This window comes from Xiphophorus couchianus, chromosome 7 (assembly GCF_001444195.1).
Source record: "Xiphophorus couchianus chromosome 7, X_couchianus-1.0, whole genome shotgun sequence".
Taxonomy (NCBI): Eukaryota; Metazoa; Chordata; class Actinopteri; order Cyprinodontiformes; family Poeciliidae; genus Xiphophorus; species Xiphophorus couchianus.
Genome location: NC_040234.1, coordinates 33,005,304 through 33,023,940, shown reverse-complemented (window position 1 = coordinate 33,023,940; position 18,637 = coordinate 33,005,304). Strand labels below are relative to the sequence as shown.

The 18,637-nt window shown below is 38.2% G+C and overlaps 1 protein-coding gene and 1 long non-coding RNA gene across 4 annotated transcripts in view; one reads left to right on the top strand and one right to left on the bottom strand.

Annotated features, from left to right (window-relative positions):
* The window catches only part of mylka (myosin, light chain kinase a), a 59,072-nt gene that overhangs the window by 15,033 nt on the left and 25,402 nt on the right, over nucleotides 1-18,637 (bottom strand). For all 3 annotated transcript variants that reach the window (XM_028024232.1, XM_028024233.1, XM_028024231.1), the window contains exons 16-21: nucleotides 17,922-18,129; nucleotides 17,799-17,843; nucleotides 17,045-17,119; nucleotides 13,934-14,655; nucleotides 7,278-7,394; nucleotides 5,262-5,321 (exon numbers count right to left, since the gene is read on the bottom strand). In XM_028024232.1, coding sequence (XP_027880033.1) covers nucleotides 5,262-5,321; nucleotides 7,278-7,394; nucleotides 13,934-14,655; nucleotides 17,045-17,119; nucleotides 17,799-17,843; nucleotides 17,922-18,129 — 1,227 coding nt within the window. The remainder of the gene's footprint in view (nucleotides 1-5,261; nucleotides 5,322-7,277; nucleotides 7,395-13,933; nucleotides 14,656-17,044; nucleotides 17,120-17,798; nucleotides 17,844-17,921; nucleotides 18,130-18,637) is intronic.
* LOC114148790 (uncharacterized) lies at nucleotides 14,675-17,995 on the top strand. Its single transcript, XR_003596343.1, has 3 exons — nucleotides 14,675-14,783; nucleotides 17,064-17,142; nucleotides 17,887-17,995. It is a non-coding gene; the product is annotated as an uncharacterized LOC114148790 (long non-coding RNA).

Here is an 18,637-nt window from a genome sequence, read left to right as displayed (position 1 = left end):
AAATATCTTGTTTTATGTGAAATAATCTACCAGCGGAAAGAAATGTTTTAATCAATATTAAGAAATTATTGTCTTAAAACAATGATTCCTTCTGTAGCTTCCATAGCCAGCTGAAAAGTTACTCTTAAGTTTGGTTTGTCTTATTTCAAGTTGTACTGAGATGTTTCAATAGAAACTGGATAAAAATACTTGATGAGATTTTGTGTTTTTGCAGTGAAATAGTAAAACAAAACCAGCTGAATGATCCAAACTTTCAATAACTTTCTGCTGTGTGAAGCTCAAGCTGCAGAGATGCACTTGTTTAAAAACAACAGGAAATGTAAGTTTCTGCCTGAGAAATCACTTATTTCCAGTCTGCTAAGTACTTAGACCCTAACTTGGAACCAGCAGGCTCAAGAAGATGAGCTTCTTAAAAGGAAAGCTGCTTCACTTTCAGGCTTTTCATCTGTGCTGTGAAGTAAAACGACATGCGAGTGAGGCAGAGAGCACAGGCCTTAAATGGAAACGAGGGAGAGGAGCTCCCAGCCTCCATCTTCATCCCCCTCCAACCTCAACACCGCCATCCTTCCTGGGGGAAAACTCTGCAGAGGAATGAGAGTCTCCGCAGATCCGACAAGCTCAGACCTTCAGGGAGGTGTCCAGGATAAAAATACTCTGAAAATATTTCACTTATCCTCCATTCAGTTCATAAATGAACCTTCACATAAATCAAACTGTTTTTTTTCTCCAGATGTTCTTGCAGTTGCAGGATTAATAACGATTTATGAATAGTGATGGTTTAATGTCTCTAAATTGTTCAGACCGTTATATTTGTATTTACTGAGAGCAAACAATTTCAGCAGGACGTTGTAAACAGCCATATCACAGCCATAAAAGGACTGCAGAAGAAGAGTTCAGCTCTGAAGGCACACAAGAATGTGACGCAATCAGTCATTTTACAAGCCCTGCAGGGAGAAACACAACACTTATGGAACTGATGCAACAATTTCAGGAGCCAGATTCAATTTGAAAACTAAGAATAAATGCAGGTGGTTAATGGTGGCCTATTATGCTTTTTATGCTAGTATAAACATGTTCATTAACATTTCTTTGCACAAAATCATGCTTCGATAATGAGGTTTTGCTCAGTTTTGCCTATTTTGAGCTCCAGTTTTAGGGCCTCGGTCCCTTTATAACCAAATAATCTGCTCCTGGCCACGCCCCCAAACTCAATGTCGACACTCGCAAGTGCAAATGGCTGCAAACAGATGCGCAATTACACAACAGTACATCTTTGAAAAGCATTAGTAGAGCCTCCTGCACAACCAGCAACAGTGCAACTAGTGGTTTCTGGATGGTATGTCAACAACAAAACTCTTGTCTTTTTCAGCAGCCATTGTGCAGCGCACACAGCGGTAAAACCAGCTGACCAAATGTACTGGAGCTCAGCTTGGGTTGCCAGATAACAGGCTAGGCTTCTGGAGTTGCTAGGTAACAACGCAGTGATGTTACATCCCTGAGGTTTTTGAAATGGCTCAGTAAAAACATTTACTTATTGGCTGGATGTTATTTTTTTAAGTGCTTGGAATATTTTTTAAGCAGAAGAAAACCCAAATAAAACAGATAAATAAAACAAAATAGAAGTTTTTTTGTTTTTGATGATAAATGAACTGCAGGTTGTCTTTTATGAAATTAAAATGGTTTGATATCTTAAACATAGAAAAAGGGAAAAAAAGCACAAACAAGAACAACAAAAAAAATGTGTAAGGGGCTGATTCTTTTTTTTACAGTACTGTACATTTATGAAGGTCTTGTATTGATTTCTAATATGAATTAATCTCCTTCAATTAAAGCTCATGTTGCAAATGACAAAGCTTAAAATTTTTTGTTCTAACTTTGCAGGATTTTGCTGCAGGTAGGAAGAGATTCCTGGTGACAAAGCTGCAGTTTTATACAATCTGTCATTTCTAATGTTTCCCTTCACATTAGAGCCCAGCTGAAATAACAGCAGAGGTGTCGCCTTTAGTTTACATAATGACGGTTCCATCCGCTGACCTGCTGAGACCAAATCAGTGATTCCTCAGATGGGAACACCAGGCTTGTATTTCAGACCAGAACTGGTTCCCACCATCTAAAGCTGGAAAATCTGTAAACAACATCAGTTTTATGGGGAAATAGGCCAATTTAAAATTAATCAAATAGAGCAGGAGTGATATAAACAGATTGAAATGAGCTGGCAGTGACTGATCCATGATGTCATCAACTATTTTAGAAAAACTTGCAAACAAAGTAAACTTTACGGAACTTGATACACGTCTCATTTCTACGGCAGAGTATTAGGGCCATGTGAAGAAAAAAAATGAGAAGAAGGTTTTAGCATTGCATGCTTAAAGTTACACAGAAATAAAATTGAAATAATGAGCAGAAAGTTGTAATTATATGAGAAGAAAGTCATTATTAAAATAAAGTCTCACAAGAGGAAAGTCGAAATAATAGGAGAATAAAATTACAATATTTTGAGAATAGTCATAGTACTATGAGAATAAAGTCATAAAAGAATAAAGTTGAAATATTATAAGAATAGTTGTAAAAATATGAAAATATTATTTTGAGAAAATGTAATTATACTGACTTTATTCTTGTATTATTTCTACTTTATTCTTGTAATTTTATTATTTTATTTTCTTAGCTTTGCCCTAATACTCCGTCACACATCCCAGCTTTAAATCCTCTGTTGTTCTTCTGACTTTAATGTTTTAATTATCTTCTCTGGGTTCAGTTTCAGTTTTTCTCCCTCCGTGTTTTCCCAAACGGACCGTATCATGGGATCAGATCCTGCAGAGTGTTGATTTCTGGACGTCGCTTTGATGAGAAAAACTCTGCTAACTGACTCAGGATTTAATCCAATAACCCCACAGAGTCAGGTTTTATGTGTCGGTTTCTGTTCTGTGGAACAACAGAGAACGATGTTGCGTTTTATCATCTGGTTATTGGTTCCAGCTGCAGCGGCAAATCGGACACTTAGGAATGCACACGTGCTCAGATGCACATCAAGCAGAAGGATTTAGAGTCAGATTATAAAGATAAGAGCAGATTTTCCACTGAGGCTGCAGACAGAAAACAGAAAACGTCATAAAACGCTTGTGCAACACATGTTTAACTGATGCCGTGTGATGGAGAAACTGACTCCATGCAGCTTCAAACAGGACAAATCGGAGCTATTAGTTTAAAACAGAAAGATTTTCATCATGGATACATGTTCACTTCTCACCGAGTCACATTTGTTTTCTTACAATATCAAAAACCTAAATCTAAGTAAGATTAAATTATTAACTTAGACTTAGACTTAGACTGACTTTATTGTCATTTTGCATGCACAGGGTGTATACAGAACGAAATTTCGTTGCATACGGCTCAGGACAGCGTTTTGAGCTTCCAATGTTGTGAGGTTACTCCAGAATAAAATAAAATACAGTATAAAATATGAATATAAATCTAAATATAAAATATAAAGTGCAGGACTGACAGTAAAATAGAAGTTATTTAGCTCTGTACATGTGCAAGGTATAAAGTGGAGACCAGATTTTGAGTGCAGTCCAGTTAAGAGGAAGATTAAGGGGAATTATGCTTTTTTTCTTTTCTGAAAAGATAATTTTTCTCACAGAGGCTTCTATGTTAGAACTTTTCCCTCATTTTAAGTGTTTTGTCACGATATTAAAGCTTGATGTTAAGAAAATACCACTTATTATGAGTAAATGTGTGAAAGAAGCTAAAATATCAATAATTACAAAACAAATTTCACGTCTAGAACTTATTTTTCAAAGTAAAAAAAAATATCTTATTTTAAGCACAAAAAAAGAAAAATCACTTAACTAAATCTCTTCAGATAATTAAAACAGAAGTTGTTGACAAATAGCATTCTGACTCTCCTAGTGCTGCACACTGTTAAAATTGCATATTTAAAAAAATATTTAAATGTTGTTCCTCTGATATACAGAACAATAATACCCAAAATGTTGCAAGTATTTTGGATCTTTACCTGGAATTTTGATCTAGACAAAAATTGTCACACTAGCGAGACAAACGAGATTATTTTACAAATAACTTTGAAATGTTTGACAATTTTCCAAATGCATATGAAGTTATTTTGTATTATCAATAGCCATATAAAGCTTTAAGTTCAGACCAAATGTCCACAAAATGGTTGTCATGCGGTGTGAGACTATAATGTATATTTTGAACAGACAATAATTTGGACAATCTGATGATGAAACTAGAACTGGAGAGTTTTGAATGGTCATGAGGCGGGATCTGTTATTTTGTATTATTTTTAGTCAAAAAACTATAAATCTGACACCACCTGTAGTGGTCAATGTTTGGTGTGACATTATTTAAATCAAATTTTAATATTTCTTACAGAATTATTATTATTTTTTTTACTAATTCTTAAAAATGATTGCTTCTACGTGGCTAATTATGAGCTAGCTGCAGGCTAGATGTTCCTAGCTTGCTAATAAATTAGCTTTAATGAAAATGTCATATGTTGTGACATAATGTTAGAGAAATGTTGAATGCAGACCCTGTGAGGAGAAGAAAAACAGTATTCATATATTTCTTTCTTACTTTAAAGAGTCTGACTCTTCACCTTCACTGCAAAAACAGAAAATCTTACTAGTATTAGTATTTATCAAGTTTCTAGTGCAAATTTTTTAATACACTTGTGATAAGGCAAAACTAACTTACACAAGTAATTTTTCAGTGAGATATAAGAGCTTGTTTTAAGTCAATAATTTCTTAACATTGATAAAAAGTTCCAGTTTCACTGGCAGATTATTTTACTTATGGGAAAAAGTCTTGTTATAAATGGAACTAGTACTTTTTGGTTTGCTCCTATATCTCACTGAAACATTACCTGTAAGTTAGTTTTGTCTTATTTCAAGTATAGCCAGATGTTTCTCCTAGAAACTGGACTAAAATACTTTGTAAGATTTGGTGTTTTTTGCAGTGTGAAGCTGAGATCAGGAGAGAGATGTTCCAATATTCAGAGGACGTCCACCGTTTACTGCAACGGAGCTCTGAACAATAATCTGACAGTGATTTACGAACTGATGTTTCCAACGATACACAGAGTCGCTTTAAAATAGAAACCTCCCGCTGCGTGTGTGTGTGTGTGCGTAGGCGTGTGTGTGTGTGTGTGTGTGGGAACCAGTAATCCCAGTCTGTAGCTCCTTATTGGGACAAAAGGAAAGAGGCTGGCGCGGCTGCATATTTTGGAAACTCACTCTCTGAGGTCGGAGCTGCCTTCTTAGACTTCTTGTCTGTCGGAGAGTTTTCTGGTGGATCTGGAGGAGGACACACACACACACACACACACACACCCACGCATGCACACACACACACACACACACAAACACACACAGAGGAGACTTTAAACGCAGGACAAACAGCTTCACTCAGTGTCACAGTTTACATTCTAGGAGTTTTGGTTGGAAACCTCTCAGAATGAGGCAATAACAGCTGCAGAGCCTAAAATCAACAGTTAGTATAAGAAGTGAGAGTCGATTCTGATGATTCAAATGAACTGAAGCAGAGTTGATGGACTCAGACCTGAACCTTAAGAGCAACACAAAGACGGTTAGAAAGTCGGCCTTCTATCACTTGAAGAACATTTCCAGGATTAAAGAACTAATGTCACAGCAAGATCTAGAGAAACTCATCCACGCGTTCATCTTTAGTTGCATTAATTACTGCAACATGTGTGGTTTGGATTTAATTTCTTATTTAATGGAAACACTGCAATTACAAAATTGCATTTATTCCATTTTAACAGAATACGATCCATCCTGAGCAGATTTGTTAACTGGTAAATATCATTCTGATGATTCTGTTACATCTTCACAGAAAAAAAAAGAAAAATCAGAGAAGAAGAGCATCCAGCTGTTTTTTCTTTACTTCTTCTCCAGCAAACCAAACTGCTAATGTCCAGCTCTTCACGTAATGAAGAAGCAGCTGATTTCCAGTCAGCAGTTTCCTTCTTCCCAGTAACCGTTTGTGATAAATGCTGTTTGTTTGTGTTCATTTGTTCTAATTACAGGAAGCTGCAAACAGACGGAGGCTCCTGAGGAATCAGGGAGGAGACCTGAGGTTCCTGAACTGATCTCTCTCCAAACCTGCAGCTCCTTACAGACTCAGGTGTTTATATTAATTTGTTAATTTTAGCAAAAAATGCTCATTATTGCAGATTAATCTTCGTTTTCATTTTAAGTCAATGCTGGAAAATGCAACTTCTTAAAGGCCTTTCACTAAATCTTTATGTTTACTCCCTTGCATGTTCTCTGCTCAGTCTATGGGTTGCGAAAAAACATAAAATGATTCGTACAGGAAAGAAAACTAAATGAAACCAATTATTTTCTACTATCAGTGTTTGTTGTACTGAATAAAAAGAAAACTTTTTTCACTTAATGGAGGGATGAAAACCCCTCTAAGGCTGCAGTCACACAGCAGGTCTGGGTGCACAATTCCGATTTTCTGCTGAAATAAGATCTTTTTTTGCATGTTACTAATTAAACATGACCGTAATCAGACTTCTGTGTGAACAATTTACAACCTCAAAGCGACCAGCATGTGCAGAAGAAGAATGTTGATGTCACACAGCAAAACTCTTTTTATGGAGGTAATAATGGATATCGCAGCTTATGGATCAATTTTAAAGTTTATTCAGCAACAAGAGCCGAGAGTATAGTCACAAGATCGTAAGAACACAAAGGAAGATAAGAAAAAGAAAACACAACTAAGAGGATCAGCGTCTCAACTTCTGTAGAGAGTCTGTTTGGATATGTAGTCGGAACCAAAAGTGGTGGGATTGTGATGTGATGCGCTTCACTAATGGATTGCTTTCTAAAAGTGAATAATTATAATTTCATTCGCATCCTAATTTAAACCGTCTGACTCTTTCTGGTGCAAAATGTTGACTCATGTCTCGTATCCATGACATAAAAGCCAGATAAAATTAGACATCACCGTTCTGAAGCTTTGAAAACAACTGGATACAAATCCAATTTAAACCCACATGTGGATGGTCACAGATTGGATTATTTGGGGGTGAAAAGATCGGAATCGGGCCGCTCAAACTGTAGTGAAAACGTGAATTTGGATCATTTACCTGCTGTGTGAACATAACCTAAGAGGTTTTTTTGTGTCTGAACAATTCCCATTAAACCACTAAAACCAGAGTTTATCTATTTTAAGTCTCGGGTCTCACTTATAGCTAAAGGTGTGAGAGACGATGAGGTTCTTACCGTCGACTAGAACCATACAGGAACACTCCGCTCTGCCGGCCGAGTGCTCAGCTCTGCATTTGTACTGGCCTTCGTCCTCCGGCAAAGCTTTGTCGATGGTCAGAGAGCAGAGGCCGCCTGAAAAACACGACAGAAAACATTTATCACCCAGAACACTGAGGATTAACTAACCAGCTGGATTTACAGCATAGAGATACAAATCCAGCCCTTATTTGACCAGATTCCAGTGACCTTGATCAACAGTCTTCCAGATTTTCTGGAGATCTTTCAGTTTTTCCTTTGACCAATAAAAATCCAGCAATAAAAAGTCTCTTAAACATAAACTCAGCATTGAGCAGATACTCAGCTCTCAGGTGATCGTTATACGGTTTAATTTATACTCCAGATTTCCAATTTACTTGTTTTGAGGAAAAACAACAGAATTTTGTGTTCATGACAGCATGAACCTGCTATCATGTTCATGTATTTAAAAATAAAAGTCACACAGACATATTTTTAGACTTTTGCCAACAGCAAAGGGATAAATCCCCAGCAGGATTGGATTCCAGATCATGAAAGGATTTGCTTTAATAAATCAATGTCACTATTTATTCATTTTCAGACTGTGGAAAATAAAGGGGACAGAATGTTATAAAAGAGCAAATAATAAACTGGCTGTAAATTTTTAAGTTAAATTTATAATAAAATTAAAACTTATTTTTTCACACTGCAGTTGTTGCAGATACTTTTTATCTTGTGGAAGAAAATCCAATTAGTTCACATATTGAAGAAAAAATATAAATCTGTTTTTGGGTCAGTTTGTGAATAAAGCAAATCCAGAAAGTCATAATGAAAAAAACAAAAACCAAACACAAAATCTTACCAAGTATTTTGTCTAGTTTCTAGTGAACATTTTTTAATACACTTGAATTAAGATAAAAGACCTTAAAAGTCTTGTTTCAGCAAATAAGTGTGTTTTAGGTCAATAACGCTTGAATATAAATGCAAAAACATATTAGTTACACTTTTCCACTTTAAACAGGAAAAATGTCTTGTTATGTGTGGAAATAATATTAATTTTTCTCCTACCGAGTCTGAGCGTCGTCCCAACAGAAACAAACCACTAAATCAGCAGGAAAATTCAAACCTCAAACATTTTATGATGCAAGACAAATGAATGCTTTGATGTTTCACCACACAACATCTGAGAGTTATTAATACTGCTGCCCATGTTGAAACAGTTTCACTATTACAACAGGACGTCTGCTGCCTGATTCGTATTACTAAACACATTACCATTTAAAAAACAATCTAGTAAATCAGTTGTGTCCAATTTACAAATAAATTATAGGAATTGTTTGGAGCCCTCGGTCTAAACTTGCCGCTACTTTACATACTAAAATCCACTGTCTTATAAAAGACTCACATTCTAGTTATTTAATACTGGTTTTAGTTTGTGTATATATTTTTTTTATTTCTTTTTTCCCTTTTCCATTATCCTGTTTTTCATTCCAATCATTGTAATCTCTTTGTAATGAAATTGGCATTACATTGTGACTACATATAAAATTTGCTTCCTTGTGAATCAATAAAGATAAAATAAAAAGACAACAATAACAAAAAAATACATTTTACACACTTTGAAGGCTGATTGATATACTGAATTTAATACGTCAAGCTTTATTCCAACTGAGACTTCTTAAATAATCATATAGAGGTTACAGAATATGAATTTTTGTGGTAGCCTTTAGCAAAATATAAAAAAATTACGAGAAGTTTCTAAATGCTACATTGGTTCATGTGCCTGGCATCAGTCAGGAAAACTGTCATGCATGAATAATGTTCAGCAGGACAGATGAACATTTTTTTTCACTGTTATTCTAACAGTGAAACTAAACAGCCTGACAAGAGTTTTCTGAACCAGAGATCTCACATGTTTATGAAGGAAAATAGTTCTGCATTAAGGAATGACAACTCAACTCGACTTTTTCTGCCGAGTCAGTTTGGTCAAGAGGTTTCAGGTCATCTGTGTTAAAATGTCTTAATTTTGTGGATGCCACCGTCTGACTGATAAACTTAAAGGAGTAGAAGGACAAATAGGAAACTCGGCAGGTTACACAACTGAGGATGGCAGAGAGAAAAGTCACTTTTTAGATCAGATTTCACCATAATCACACAACCACAAACACTCCATTAATTACTACTTGTCCTTTCATATCATACAAGATGATCTGTTGAGATCATGAGCCATCTGAGACTTCAGATCATGCAGCTGGAGTTGCAGAACCAAAACGGGGGTGGCCTAAAACTCGCATCATTTATCTGTGAACATGCAGACATGTTAAAAGTCTCAGTGCTTTTACACCGGATAGTCCAAGAGTCTCGATTCGATTGGGGACCAAAGTTACATTTCTTAAATTTTGAGCTGCTGTGGTTCACTTTCACGCTGCACCGAGTCAAAACCAAACCCTTTGAGCGACCTGTTCCCCCCTGGACCAAGAACCACTGAAGGAAATGAAGTAAAAACGTTTGAAGACACTGAGTTCAACTTTCTTCTTCACAAAATGAAAACAAAAATGGAGTAGCATAAAATTTTAGTCATTGCAGGATTTCTCTTTTGTCTGCTAAAAGACTTTTGAGTCATTTCTCTCACTAGCACTAGACTCTCATGTTTGTTTTGATTGTATTTACCCAGAATGCCTTGTGCTGTAGTTTGCTTCCTGCTTTTGGAATGGTCTCCGATCCACTTGGAGGACCAGAGTTCACCTTTTTCACTGCAAAAACAAAATCTTACCCAGTAGTTTTGGTCTGGTTTCTAGTGCAAATATCTTATTAGTGGAAATACAACAAACCTCTTATAAAAAAGTTTTCAGCAAGTTATTGGCGCTTGTTTTAAGTCAATAATTCTTTAACATTGATGAAAGAGTACTTGTTCCATTGGCAGATTATTTCACCTATTACATGTGACAAGAGATATAAGTGTTATAAATGTGTAATGTTTTATAAGTGAAATAGTCTGCCAACAGAACAAGTACTTTTGAATCATTATTAAGGAATTATTGACATAAACAAGCTCCTATATCTTCAGAAAAGTAACTTAAAAATTCATTTTATTTCAAGTGTACCAAGATATCTGCACTAGAAACTAATACTTGGTAAGATTTTGTGTTTTTGAAGTGTTGGTCCACATCAAGAGTTTGATTATGCATTTACATGTTTCAAAGCAAATCAGACTTTCAAGGCAAACGAACTGGAGTTTAATTAAAGCGGACTAAACAGATCTGGTGTGAACGCAGCCTAAAATACAAGCAGATCAGACACACCGAGCGCTCTTTGGACACAACTTCTCATCTTCAAGATATCTGAATGCAACAACTATCCACATACTGAATAAAAATACCAAATTAAAGTTGAAACATCACAGAATAAACAGGGTAGAGCAGCTGTAACATGTCATGCATGTACAGTCATTGCCAATGAATTTATATCCTCCTGAGACCCAGCAATACATTTTTGTCCTGTGTGGAGCACATAGGTTTTTTGTTCATAACTCTGAAACCATACATGCCACTGTGTTAAATCCTGTTTGTCCTTAGAGAGGACATCCTGGGCCTCGAAATGTGTTCATATTTGCCACAAGAGAGTCCCGATGTCCTCTCCAAAGGACATACTCTAAAAAATAAATAAAAACATGTTTTGAAATTTTTTCAATTGTAGTGATGTTTTTTCCTCCAAAGAGTCATGTAGTGTAAAAAAAAAGAAATTCAAAAACTTTTTTTTCTCTGGGTCTCAGGAGGATACTACTGTAACTGTTCATGTTCTGATTGTGACAGCTGATGAATTATATGCGTCAATCAAGGGCAATAAATCAGAGTCAAACAGGTGCAAATATGAATGTGTTGCAAAAGAAGGCAGCTGAGGAATGGCATGTGACTTAGAGGGATTCAGATTTATTTACTGATGAAGTGAGAGATCTCAGACTCAGTATTTATGTGTCAATAATATCAGGTGTTTATGTCACTTTGGAATCTGGAAAAGTCAAGCAGCATCTTTTTCTATGCAGTATTGTTTCCAGAATTTGTACCAGATTAGGACTTTTTATTCTTAGAGTTGCGGTTACGCAATAATCAATGCAAAACTGCAAAGAGTCTCAGCAAATCATAAAATCCATAAATGTTCTCAGCCACAGATGAAATAAGAGATTTCTGACAATAATCGGAGGTGGATAATGAGAACTGATACTTGCGTTTAAAGCACAGCAGCACAGAGAGCGATGGAGTAAATTCATCTCGTGGTTTAAAACCAGAATGTTCAGATGTTGTTTGTTCTGGAGCTGCTGATATCAGTTCCCTGCTGCAAATAACAGCAACAACACATCACTGCGTGTTTGAGGCTGCTGTGACCTCTGACCTTCAACATGGACCACCTCAATGTATGCCTGCAGAGCTGGAACAGAGGCTGTCCTGAAGGCTAAAATAACATGCTGAAGGATTACTGCACACACACACAGGCGTTCATAAACACACACACACTGGGAGTCCCAGGCATTCGTAAACACACACGTGTTCAAGCAGTTCTAACTGCAAATCTCTACTGTGGCGGGAAAGTTTCTATCCATGTGACAGTCACAGTTTGATCAAACGTATTGATAGAGATAATCCATTGATCATTTAAGTTAATCAACTGCTAAAACTTTTTTCTGTCTCAGGAAGTTTATCCAGTTGATTTCAATCATTTACTGTGTGGCGATCATGTGGTGACAGTAGAAATGAACAATTCCCTTTAAACACAATGAAAGTGCTAGCAGAAGCTAGCTCAGTGTGGCGACTTATTTTATGATTGTGGATGTAGCTGTGATGCAATTTGGTCAATAAATGTTTTAAATGTGCCAAATAAATAAATGTGAGGCTTCATATCTGCAGTAACAGTGACTTAGTTCAACTTTCTTTAAGGGACTTTGAATCATCTGATCAACATCTGGGCCAGTTAAACACTCTTAGACTCCAGATTTCAGACATCTGAGAACTTATTTTGATTTGGGTCCATTTGTTTTTGGCAGGTTTTTAAGGTTTTCCTGGTTCTTGCATTAAACATGCAGTAAAAAGCTAAAGTGATCTGAGTCACGCCAGACCCGTTTACTTTGCTTTAATGAAACTCCAGTTCATCTAGAATCTCCGGTTCATTTGTGAAGGCGTGAAAGTGGAATCAAACTGTGATATGAACCGAAAAAGCAAACTGTGGTTCACCTGCAAACTTCGGTCTGGGTTCGGTTGAATTGAGTTCTGGTTCGGTTTGAATGGATATGTGAACACCAGCGGACCAGAGACCAGTCCAAATGAAGGAAGTGGACTACAGAGCAGGGCATTCTGGGTAAATGTAACCAAAAGAAACTTGTGACTCTCTCTCTTTCTCATCCACAAACTCCAAAGTTTCTTCACTTATTAAAAAAACTGAAGGAGCAGAAAATTTCTCTCTGACACTGGAAGCAGCTGAAGCTCTAAACAAGCAGCAGATCTCAAACAGCGTCTGATTCAGAGATTCAGCAGGACAGATGATACAAAACTGTTTTTTAAATTTATTTTGTGCATTCCCACTCAGCATGTCATTGCATATGAAGCTTTTAAACAGCCATTGTTTCAAAACGGATCAAAAATTTCTGTCATATAATTCCTTCAGTTTAAAGTAATTTTAATGAGATGCTAGGAAAGCAACAAAGTAACTAGATTAGTTTTATTTATCAGCTGCTTGGAGCACAAAGTACACATTGCAGATCAGCTGGCTGGACAAAAACTAATATTTTCCTAATAGGCAGTGCCGCTGTTGGAAAAACAGAGGAATATGTCACGTTTCTTCCTAACTGAGGATGACTAAAAATAGATCAGTACCAAGAGGAGAAGCTAGGTGGCGCTGTGGAGCGTTAGTGTAGAAGTTGATTTAGAAAATAAGAGATTGTAATCGCACAAAGCTGGAATATACGGAAGAGGATTAGGGTCATAAAAAATAAAAAAGTAGGAATTCTGACTTTAATCTCAATTCTGACTTTTTTTTCAATTTTGACTAATCTGCTAAGATCAAAAATCAGAGTTCTGAGAAAAAAAACTTTTTTTTGTTTTTCAATGGCAGCATAATCCAGATTCCAGCATAATCTAACCCAACACTGACTTTTCTAAACTACAAAAATATTTTTTTAATTGAAATTAGTCCAGAAAAAAAGAAAACAGTGCCATTGCTGGAATCATATAAACCAGCTCTATGTTTATAGTTTATTAATGAAAAGGTTGAAGTCATGTTGTCATTTGTGATGTGGAGCTACAGGTTGACCCTTCGCCGTGCGTCAGGGGCCAGTCTGGATGTAAACAGAGTCGCTGCAACCTGCAGGAATGACGAATGTGGAGGCCTGGAGTACAGTTAATGCTGCGTGTGTAAAGTGATCTTTCCCATCTGAAATAGCCACAATACTCGGTGGTCTCACATCACATCCTGCATCTCTACGCTCTTTTGTTTCACATCTGCGATCTATTAATAGAGTCTGAATCCTTTGAGCTTCATCGGCAGCTGCTCTTGCTCCTCTTCCTCCTCCATCAGCATGGCTCACACCAACTTCTAACAAACAAGCCCTCCGTCTCGGCGTTGATTTCTAATTTCATTTCTGAAAGTGTGTGTGTATGAACTCTGACCTTCGTTGGCGAGGACGATGAACTTGGATGGTTTGACGGTCTTCCCGTCCAGCGTCCAAGTGACGGTGACATCAGCAGCTGCGGCGGAGGCGAGGCGACACTCCAGCCGGAGCCGCTGACCGTCCAGCACCGTCACATCCTTCAGCTTCTCCACGAAGTCCGGCGCCGTCCCTTCTCCGCCACCTCCCTTTCCTCCCTCGCTCTTCTGGTCGTGAAGCCCGCCATCCACGCAGTTGTTCACCTTCTCTCCGTTCTTCTCAGGGGTCGCCGCCGGAGTCGTCTTCTTCTTGTTGGTGAGGACGGAGCGCAAGTCTCCAGCGTTCTTCGGAGGCGTTTCGGCCGGCTTGTTGCCGTTGCTGCCAGCGGCGCCCTTCTTCCCCAGGACGCTCCGGAAGTCCACCTGCTGCGGGGAGTTCGCCTTCTCCTCCGCCTTGCCTTTGACGCCCCGGAGGTTGGCCTTAAAATCCATCTTCTGGGTGTCGGTGTCACCGTCGGGGGGCAAAGCTCGGCGTCCCAGCAGCGAGCGAAAGTCCAGCTGCTGCGCCTCCCTCTGTCGCAGCTCCTCTTCACCGCGCTCCCTCGTTTCCACGCTGCGCTTGAGGAGTCCTCGGGGATCTTCCTCCTTCTTCTTCTTCTCCTCCTCACCAGCCTCCTGCCTCTGCAGACTGACCCTCCTGCTTTCTCCTCCTCCTCCTCCTGGTCTTCCTCTGGCTGCTGCGGTCCTGCAGAAACAAGCGCAAAGAGAGATGGAGTGAAGTAGAGAGAATAAACAACGCCGAGGCTCCGCCCACTTTGGAGTCAGGAAAAAGGAGGATGAGGAGTTCAACTCAAACTGCTTGTTACATCACAGGTGACTCAGCTTTCCTTTTATGGGCATGAATGAACTGATCTTCATCGGGCCCATTTCATGACTGGGACTCCTCTTCACCTCGTTCTGCTCTGTCCTTGTGTTGGAGCTGCAGCTGGTTGCTTGCAGAGATCAGAGAATCCTTGTGGAGGAAATGCTGGCTCTGATTGGTTGGGCTGATACGCTCAGATTAGAGAAGCTTTGGGAATTGTTGGATATGAAACAGACGGATTGATGGGAACAGAGGGAGGGCTAGGAGTGGGACGGGTGAATGAAAACAGAAATGTGAATGTAAAGAACTGACTGAGGAGAATCACATCTGACAGTTCAGGTCATGCTGGATGCAGTAAAAAACAAGCCAACTGTATTAAAGGTGACCTATCATGCTTCATTGAACAAGATAGGAGAAGTCGGGGCTGTACAAAACATTTCAATTACATTTTTTGCTCAAAATCATTTTTATTTAATTAGATTTTAGTCTCTATTTGGAGCTCCTTTCAGAAATAGCCTTCTTTTGGGGCGCATTGTCACTTTAAACCCAAATAAGCTGCTGACCCCCCCCCCAACTCAACGTTTACACTCACATATTAAACTGCTGCAAACAGATGCAAAATTATTCAACCGTACATCTTTGAAAAGCAGACGTGGAGCCTCCTGCACAACCAACAAGCGGCGTATGGTTTCTGAACAGTGTCTGCAAGATCACAACATCTTAAAAAGTATTTTCAACTAAATTCTAGTGGAAATATCTCAGTACACTTGAAATAAGGCAAAATTTACTTACAAGTAACTTTTCAGCAAGATATAGGAGCTTGTTTTAATTCACAAATTCATGAATATTGATAAAATGTACTAGTTCCACTGGCAGATTATTTCACTTATAATATAGAAAAATGTCTTGTAAGCAAAAATATCTGTCAGTGGAACTATATTTTGCTCAAAAGCTACTTGTAAGTCAATTTTGTCTCATTTCAAGTGAACTAAGATATTTGCACTAGAAAGTAGAATAAAAATACCATGTCAGAGTTAGTTTTTGCAGTGCAAGTCAACGACAAAACATTTGTGTTTTCCAGCAAGTTTTTCTAAGCCATTTATATGAGCAGTTGAGACCCAAATGGAAATACAAAACTGAGTAAAATGTGAATTTTGCACAGTACATTAATAAACTTTCTTATACTCTGCCTGTCATTTCAGCCAGTTCTGTCACACTGAAATCCTTCATTCATTAAACATCTGTCGTTTTCTGCTTTTCACTCATTCCAGTGGGATGTCTGTGGGAATCGGAGTCCATGGAGACTCCAGCATGACTTCCTCTATAAAACTGTCCAACACCACTGCAATGAATTATGGAGCGAATGCCTAATGACAATCCACATCCACTTTGATTTTTACCTCACCACTGTCTCGCTGTCCTTTACACAGAGAAACTCTGTCTGACCTTCCCTGACCTTCTCCATCAGCAACTTAGGCAGAGATTTCCTCACTCAGCATGAAGCATCACTGCTACTCACTGATCATCGCCTCTCCTCCTATCCAAGCTCCAACACGTCTTTCCCACATATTTTCACCCTTGTTTTTTAAAATCAATTCCTCACTGACTTGCAGTAGTTTCAACATATTCATTGTCTGTTATTGTAAAAATACCAACAGTGAATGAATCTTCTGAGCACAAAACAAACATGACTGCAGGACGGCTGTGACCCGTGGGTTGAGTTGTTCCACTAGCCTCCATGTGTTGTTGTGTTTCCTCTGTTGGGATTTTCCTGCTACATCAGCAAAAAGCTGACGGTGATGGAGACGGATTCTCTTTCAGTCATCAGAGAAGTGTTTAAAGTATGAACAAGTGCTAAACCTCTTCATGCAGCAGCAGCCATATAAAGCTGTCAAAGTCTCAAGCAGCTTTACAATGTGCTAAGTTTTTATTGCATTGCAAATAAGTGATTTTAATTGATTCCTTAATTGCAAAAATGGTGACACAAGATATGTTTATGTCAAATTACATTAGGAGATGATGCACCATTTCCTGATTTTGTAATGGTGAAGGTTTTACCTCAAATAAATAAAACCTTCTTTCTACTCCACCTCTATCATCTTTATCATGTCAGAAGTCTGATTTAAAGTCAGATAATTATAATTTCACCATGTTGTATTTACAGCTTTCCTCCAATAAAATCAATAACCTAAGTATAAATGTCATTCAGGTCAGTCACTTGCTGTAGAGACACTTAAACAGATTTTTAAATAAAATGTATTTTTCCTCTCACCTCCTGTCTCCTCCTTCAGGTTCTCCTTCAGTGATGGACAGTTGAGCCACAGCGCTGCACTCTCCCACTTTATTCCTGACACACAAACACAACATCAGGTACTTTTATTATAAGTAACTATTATACATGTTTTAAAAAAGTGTTCGCCCGCTTCCTGATTTGTTATCTTTTTTGTATGTTTTAAGTTACTTTGTGTAAAAAAGTGAAGCAAAGTCATTTGAATTTTTCTCCTTTAATAATAAACACCTTAATTTAAAAATTGCATTTTGAGTTGACTTGTTATCTTTGACTAATTTTAAAATCAGAAATTAGGAATGGGCAAACACTTTTTGACATCACTGCAGTTCTGAAGGAGAGATTGGAATAGGACTGGATTGATAAATCAGTAAGAAACTTGAAAATGGCTACAAAAATCCAAACTTGTTTATGTGCGTTAGCAACAATTTCTGTCTCATTAACCTTCAGCTGAGGCTTTATGTTGCTGCAGTCGCCCAACATGAGGTTTCAGATATTTTAGGATCTAAACACGCCTGTGTGTGTTATATTTGACACATTTTCTCATGACTAAATGAGATGACGGCGGTCAGTCTGCAGTGTGTGATGGGGGTTGACAGATTATGGATATATGGATAGATTCAGGCGGGGGGAGGGCGACTTTAATCCTCCAATCTGAACCGCAGATCATACAGGATTATTCCTTCATGTTTGCTCAGTTTCTGGTTTATTTCCTGCTTGCAGTGTGTTAGTGTGTCACCTCAGGGTGATCAGGAAGTCTCCTTCGTGATGCTTTCTGACCCGTCTGAAACAGAAACACAGACAGTTTGTTCTCCATGTTCTTTCAGAAATGTTTCAGGCTGCAGGTGTAAAACTTTGAGACCTGATGAGCAGCGAGACGACGTCCTCCTTCTGCAGCAGTTCGTAGTCTCCTCCAGAGCTCAGCGCTCGGTTCTGGTCCACTCTGGTCCATGTGTACTGGGGGAACGGGTCTCCGGCGATGGCACAGGACAGCAAGACGTGTTGACCTGTGACGGCGCTCACCGCTTTGGGTTTTGTGATGAACCAGGGCTGGACGCCATCCTGAGGTTCTGACAAAAATAAAACAACAACAAAAAACTCCTAAAATCTGCAGCCGATTGAATCCGTCAGACATGTCAGCACTTAATCTCTACAACAGAAAATCCAGTGAAAAAAATGTCAAAACAAGGGAAGACATGAGGACCTGATAAATAAACCCTCACTCCTTAGGAGAATAAAAAATGTTTCATTTCTTATGCAAGCGTAGTAGAGATGCTTTCCTAACGCCGTCAGCAATCACTAATTCACCCCTTCACCACTTCACTCTCTACTCCTACAGATGAAATGTGTCATTACTGACACATCTTGATTTTACAGTTTAAGCTGACTTTTCCTTTTCCTGACTAAAATTCTGAGAATTTCTCAAATATTTTTGAGGCTGTTTTTTGCATAAAACTGCAGATGTTTAATTTGAACCAGTTTGTTTACATAGCACCCATTCGCAATTTTTTAAAAATCTTTTTCACAAGGCAAACAGGTCAAAAAGTTAAATTGTTAAAATTCAATACATACATTGAA